General features: G+C 41.2%; 1 protein-coding gene across 1 annotated transcript; it reads right to left on the bottom strand.

Annotated features, from left to right (window-relative positions):
- Nucleotides 1-365: 365 nt before the first annotated feature.
- Nucleotides 366-3,246, bottom strand: LOC109705415 (cell division cycle 20.5, cofactor of APC complex-like). Its single transcript, XM_020226143.1, has 6 exons — nucleotides 3,083-3,246; nucleotides 2,339-2,608; nucleotides 1,569-1,671; nucleotides 1,142-1,458; nucleotides 879-1,028; nucleotides 366-749 (listed from the first exon to the last, which is right to left on the bottom strand). The coding sequence occupies exons 1-6, from the start codon at nucleotides 3,185-3,187 to the stop codon at nucleotides 603-605; spliced, it is 1,092 nt and encodes a 363-aa protein (XP_020081732.1). The 5' UTR covers nucleotides 3,188-3,246; the 3' UTR covers nucleotides 366-602.
- Nucleotides 3,247-3,257: the final 11 nt, after the last annotated feature.

Genomic DNA, 3,257 nt, shown 5'->3' with positions numbered 1-3,257 from the left:
ATTTCTCAATTCTGCATTAGCCCAGCACCCCTAGCAGCAGCATCATTCCACTCCCCTCAATTCCCGGGAAAAAGATTACCCACCAAAAAAAGAAAAGGTTATACATCGCCCACTAGCCACTACTATTTAAAATAGGCATGAAAGTTGCTTCTCAGAACAGTTGGCTGCTGCTTGGCTTTCTTTTCTCAAATAGGTGTATAGTTCTTCACATTGATAAATAGTTATGGTGAATATTATCATACATGATCATCTGAAGCTGTAAATATAAAATCATATTGAGTCCATATATTAGAGAGTTATTGCACAAGCTGTGTCTATTGAGACAAAAGGAGTAGATCAGAGGATATGAAAATTCTGTAATAAGAGAGCAAACAAGGTGTTATTTTATTTCCAAAAAATTGGCGGTACAACACAAAAGTATTACACAATTTCCTGAAGCCGATGTGTATGTATAAACATGTGTAAAAAATTAACTCTTGTTAAATTAGTTAAGTATAATGACCTATACCTATTATTTCTTTTTGTACATTGCAATAAAAAGCTAGATATTGTTAACTCCACAAAACAGAACTGTTCTCCAACCTCCGAAACTGCTGCGCCTGTCACCTTATGTGCATCCTCTTCAACGACAGGATGCTATCGCTGCCATCGTTCGCCGCTCTCGAAGAGTTGCGAGGCGGCTCGAACACCTTCCAGAAACAGATGCTTTCGTCCGCTGCAGCCGACACGACCGTCGTACCATCCGGACTCTGCATCAGCGGACGTAATATCACATTAAGAGCATTGAAAGAGGAACATATAAATAATGAAGTATTTTTTCTAATGAAACTATGATAGGCAAAGCATGGTGTTTTCTTTTTTACTATTATTGTTTAAACCTGTGAGAGGTGCAGAACTCTGGAAGTATGCCCTTTCAAATCGGCAATTCTCGACATCGAAGGGTACGACCACAAAGTCAGCTGATTTTGGTCGTAACCATGGGCACTCAAAATCTCCTTCTGGTGCCTGTTCCACTCCAATGCACAAACCTGTTCAGCAAACATCAAGGAATCAGAACAGTTAGTTGCTGTTAAATTGATTCAACTATGGAAAAAGGCTTAAATGAGGAAACTATTGCTCTAAAGGGGAGGATGAACTTTGCCTGAGAAGAAGTCTCTATACTAGCAGTGCACTTCCCTTCCCGTGTATTCCAGATCTTAATGCAGCGATCGGCATCCCCGCCGCCAGAAGCAAGAACGTTCGACTCATGAGGACACCAACCTAGGGCTCTTACGGTCGCGTTATGGTCATTAAACCTGTGGAGGTACTTCGAGGATCTCATGTTTAAGGATTCCCACACGCAGATAAGGTTGTCGTTCCCTCCGCTGGCAAGCTGTCTTCCACCTTCTGACCATCTCAGGCCGCATACCTCGTCAGAGTGCCCGCGAAATAGGGACACAGGTTTGCGGTGTGATCTCACTGCGAGAGGTAATTCGGTAAGCATCGGATATAATCAAAACAAGAAAAGTAGAGGTCGATAAAGCGTTTGGACTATTCATGAGATGTGATAAAATAAGCGAGTTATATACCATCATGGTTGATGATGGAGCAATCACGGCTCCCTGATGTCAAAATGTGGCCATTCCATGAAAGGCTTCCTACTCTTCTCTCGTGCTCTTCGAACGATCTAACCTGTGTTCCAAATGTAAACAAATCTCAAAAGTTATTTCCTCTTATTCAAATAGAGAAAAGATTCTCTTAATTTTATGCATATAAATGGGGCGTATAAAAGGGGCAAAACACCTGACAAATATATTAGAAAGAAAGAAAAACTTTACAAGAACTACTACTTCAACACAACACCGTAGACAGGAGAACAAAAGTGCAAAAAAAAACTGGCAGTACAAACGAAGAACTCAAATTTCCTGAGTTCAAAAGATCACTAAATGCTGCAACAAGTGCTAGCACTACATTAACAAAAAGAAAGGCTACAGCATCTCAAACTAATACAGGATTGAGAAAAACTAAACCGCACAGCAGCAACTAACTCTGAAAACTCACAGGAAGATCATCCAGGCTCTACTCAAACACATGCGACTTACTTGGGGAGGTTTGATTCAAAACAGATGCGAACTTTCTTAAAAATTGAGTTCCCAAGATAACTTTTGAAGCAATTATTAGGCTAAACCAATCAAGTAACATCCAAATATTTAACTTCCCTCATTCTAAGGAAAATGTGTAGCGTTCGCTGTTGATAAATATGCTATTTCCCGTTGATCATCAAATATTCAAAGCCAATAAAACTGTTACTGAAGTTGGAAACACAGAACAAATGATACTAAGGGAAATTCCCATATACCTGCCGGAGGGTCAGAGCATCCACGATCTCAATTTCACCTGTAGCATATCCGACGGCCAGCTTCTTCCCGTCATCACACCACGAAACGCTACTTGGGTAACTCTCCTGCTGATCCACCGATAGGAGCAGTTGCGCCTCTCCAGTGTCGCCTTTCAATAGGTAAACCGAAGGGCCCATTGCAACAGCCAAAAGGTTCTCCTTTCCCCAGTCCATTATGTTCACACAGTAGTCATCAGTCAGGCCCGGCACGTCCAGTATCTTATCTGGAGACTGTTCCAGAGTTCAGTACCAACAGCTAAATTATGAACCAGTTCCAAGAAAAAAGCATTGTAATTTAATTGACAATGGAAGCATATGAAATGTAGCTTCATTTATAACATTCAGATTGTCTAGTGCTTAGGAGAAAATCATATAAAACATCCTAAGCGAAAAATGTTTCTTCACATAATTACATATTCTTATGACACAACTAGATTCAAGTTACAAACTCAGCCATTAGCTTTTAATGAGAAGAAAATTTTGGGTAACTTAATAAAAATTTCTATCTGACAATATTTGGAATATCTCAACAGTTTCGATCCCAATCCTTCCATCGGGGCAAAACGTTCTGTCGAGTGCCTCTCTCAGATCAACACAAATAAACAACGAAAATGAATAAAACCAAACATTGGTCACGCAAATTCGAAATAGCAAGAACAATGGAAGGGTAATCGAAAGAGGCGTCGGACGAATGAAGTAAAATACCGATGGAACGCGGCGGAAAAATCTGGCATGATCGCGCTCCTCTTGCATCATCTCGTCCACAAGCAGACTCCTCCGCCGGGTGCTGGGTCTCCAGAACGGAAGCATCCTGAACGGCCTCCCTTCGGAATCCAGCGTCAGATTCTCCTCCAACCTCCTCCTATACTCCTCCTGCCAC

This window comes from Ananas comosus, unplaced genomic scaffold (assembly GCF_001540865.1).
Source record: "Ananas comosus cultivar F153 unplaced genomic scaffold, ASM154086v1, whole genome shotgun sequence".
In the NCBI taxonomy this organism is placed as follows: domain Eukaryota; kingdom Viridiplantae; phylum Streptophyta; class Magnoliopsida; order Poales; family Bromeliaceae; genus Ananas; species Ananas comosus.
Note: the sequence above shows the minus strand (reverse complement) of the source record. Positions and strands in the feature narration are given on the sequence as shown.